This window comes from Pygoscelis adeliae, unplaced genomic scaffold, assembly GCF_000699105.1.
Source record: "Pygoscelis adeliae isolate BGI_AS28 unplaced genomic scaffold, ASM69910v1 Scaffold36, whole genome shotgun sequence".
Taxonomy (NCBI): Eukaryota; Metazoa; Chordata; class Aves; order Sphenisciformes; family Spheniscidae; genus Pygoscelis; species Pygoscelis adeliae.
The window spans coordinates 699,706-702,986 of NW_008824934.1; the positions used below are offsets into that span (position 1 = coordinate 699,706).

A 3,281-nucleotide genomic window follows, 5' to 3' on the forward strand; every position below is an offset into this window, starting at 1 on the left:
GGGAAAGAGATGAAGGTGCTAGCAAAACCTCAGCAGACTGGCAAGGAGGACAAAGGTCTTTTTCCTGCAGTTGGTTCTATGCAGCAGTCAGGAGAGCAGGACAGGCAAGACTTCCCTTGATTCACTCAAAATGATGGGTGAGTCATTTAGGCAAGGAGGCATTAGAGGCCACTGTGTTATTCTTCCATTTACACAAGAAAGACAATGCTGATAAGCTGGAAAGGCCTTGGCAAGCAATTCCAACTTGCAATACTAAGTGAGGCTCAAATCCAGCCTCCTCTTGCTGTATATAACACTATAATAAAAATAACTAATTTATTAATATAAATATTAGAATAGAAATAGAAATCTAATAAAAATAACTAATAACATAATGGATTCCTGACTCTTGACGCTTTCTCATCTGGGATAAATTTGACAATTGCAGGTATTTGTCTATTCCTCCCATCTCCAGAGGCCCCATTAACTTTGCAAATAAAGAACTATAATAAATACCAGACAACTAACCACTAAATCAGGTTCACAGGGGTTCCTTCAGAATTGATCCTCGTTTTCCTGGTTCATGCATCCAGCTGCTCCTGGCAGTCATGCAGACACAGCCTCAACAAAACTTAGGTTTTGTTACCAGTAGTTTCCAAGGACACTGCTGAAATTCTTTGTTCTCTGGTTCTCCTTTTTTAACCTGTTTATAAACCCTGCACCCCTCACTGAAGGAGCTTGAACCTTCAAACAGGCAGCTTGAAGGAGCAGCGCTTTGAGTAGCTGTGATCCTAAGTTTGGCACTCTGCAAGCACATGAATTGTTCAGCAACAAGTCAAGCCCAGTTCCCTGCCCCAGTCAGACATGAGATAAGACACTGCACAGACATGCACAGCACCAGGATATGGGCACCTTTTCTCTTTCCCGACTCCAACAACACCATTTTGCAAGGTCATCTAAGGACAGACACATTCAGCCAGACACAACCCATGGCTTTCTTTTCAAACAGAGCCTAGATACTTGGACATCTTGCTACTGTTTTCATATAGATAAATACCTCTGCCCCTAAGTCTACAGATGCAGTGTCCATACAGGAAATCTGGGAAAAGTCAGCTTTGGAAACAAGCTGTAAGGACTTAACTCTAGTTCAGATTTAATGCCACAAACTGGAGCCATAAAATATGCACATTGAACATACAAATTTAATCCTAAATTGCAGCAAAATAATTTTCCAGCTGTTAGGAGCAAATAATAGGTCTGAAAAATCTATTGTTTTTCTCCCATCCTTTTCCCCACTTGACTACAAAATTTTATGACCGTATTTTAAAGAAGAGCAACAAAAAGTAACCATTCAGGAGGTCTTCAAAACTTGCCTTGTCTGGGTACTTCTGAAGGAGCTCCCGAACTTTAGCTGCGTTGTTGAGTGCTGCACAAATGACCAGGCAGCCTGCATGCTCTGACTCTGTCTTCTGGGACAGCAGTTTCTCCAATACAGTAATCAAAGTACCTGGTAGGAATGAGAAACAGCCACAGGTTAAGAGGGCCAAAGAGCATGTGTATAGATGCGTACAGTCGGCATAGTACAGCTGTATAACCACAGTGTGGGCCTGCTGTACCTCTAATACTTAGCTCACACAAAGAGCTTTACAAATTTATGGCTCACACAGAACTTTTGCTTTACAAGTCTGATGTTTTGAGACCCCAAAAGACATGAGACCATGCTACAGATGACCAACACAGAAAAATCACTACTAAAAGGCAATCAATCTGAAGAGGAATGCATGGTTTTGGAAAGGATGCTCTAGGGAAGAAATACAGGTCCTTTCAGATGGGCCCTCTAATTACAGGCTTTTGAGTGCTTGAGAGGACAGAGGTGTTACAGTTCTCCAGACAGAGCAAAGTTAAAAAGCTTGGGCTTGTATGCAAGTTCTCCCTGAAGTCTAACTTGAACAAACAGTTTAAGGCCCATCTACACAGCAGAACAAAAAAAACCAGCACATCTGTCCTCTCTCCCACATGATCCCGACACCTAAAGGAAATAAGTATGGTGAGGCTACAAAAAATTTTACGAGCAGATATGCAAACCAGACAAAATCCCCTCTACGCATCATGCGATCCCAGATTCAATTTTGGAGTGGACTGGGCAAAATAATCATTGATTTGACAACACTTCCACACACGGACCTGGGAATATTTCACAAGCATTCAAGAATTAGTATCCTCCTAAAGGAAACGCAACAGGACGGAACAGGAAATTGAAACAGAACAAAGCAGAAGCAAATACTGAACCTAGGGCAGTGCTATGGTTAGCATTCCTGAGTCCTAAATTCTGTATTTTCCTGTTAAGGCCAGCTTTGCTTCCCCAGTAAGGCACAGCTTGGTTTTGGAGCTCTGTCCGGGGAAGAACAGGCAGCTGGAGCTTAACACTGTCCAAGGAGTGTTGCTGTTGTTACACCAGAGCAACCACTTCACAATCCCTGACAGATCAGACATCTCTGTTCTCACTGTCTCACTTTTTGATTCCTTTGCATTCTCCGTTGTCATGAGGTTTGCTTCCTCATCTCTCTGATAGGCTGTCAGGCAAGCTGGGTTAAACGTCCAGGACTGCCCTCCAACCGACACTCGCAAATCTCCATCCCCATAGACTTTGATCACTTTGCCGATGTGCCCCAGGGTCTGCAACGGAAAGAGAGAAAGGATTTTTAAAAGGTAAGATGCAGTATGCTTTGCATCTCAGAACCAATGCAATGCTTCTAAGAGTGGTTTCGCAGGCGGCACTCCTGCTGCGTGAAAAGAAGCACTGAACAGTGACACATTCGCAGACAGCTCCCGCTTCAAGGACACCAGAGGGTTCTCAGCAGTTTCTCCGTTACTGGTTTTACATAAGAAGGGTTTCCCAGACACATTACAAGTGTCTGGAGAGGAAGGTGGTGAAACAACAAAACGTGGTCTGAAGAACTCTGAGAGAACTGATAAAATTGGGACTAGGAAAGGTTTCCTCTGTGCATTTAATTGCTCCTGGAGGACACTTGTATTCTGCTCTTTAGCCATACCGGTCTGATCAGACCGTTTTTCTACTTGGACGCTTTCCTGCCTCGTTCCAGAGAATTAGGGAGGGCGTAAGAGGACTTGTTTACTTTGGTTAGTGAAACCTCTTATCTGACTTACTGGTAGCCAAATCCTTTGTCAGATTCCCCATCTATCCATTTGCTTTGGGTGCTGCAATAGGAGTGTATTACCGATAGCCAATAGCACTAGGCAACATTTATTTTGCAAGGCCTCAGCAGTCCCGGAAAGGTCTG

The 3,281-nt window shown here is 43.5% G+C and overlaps 1 protein-coding gene across 3 annotated transcripts in view; it reads right to left on the reverse strand.

Annotated features, from left to right (window-relative positions):
* The window catches only part of MIB2 (mindbomb E3 ubiquitin protein ligase 2), a 53,184-nt gene that overhangs the window by 13,514 nt on the left and 36,389 nt on the right, over window positions 1–3,281 (reverse strand). For all 3 annotated transcript variants that reach the window (XM_009325156.1, XM_009325155.1, XM_009325154.1), the window contains 2 exons: window positions 2,493–2,655; window positions 1,353–1,486 (listed from right to left, as the gene is read on the reverse strand). In XM_009325156.1, coding sequence (XP_009323431.1) covers window positions 1,353–1,486; window positions 2,493–2,655 — 297 coding nt within the window. The remainder of the gene's footprint in view (window positions 1–1,352; window positions 1,487–2,492; window positions 2,656–3,281) is intronic.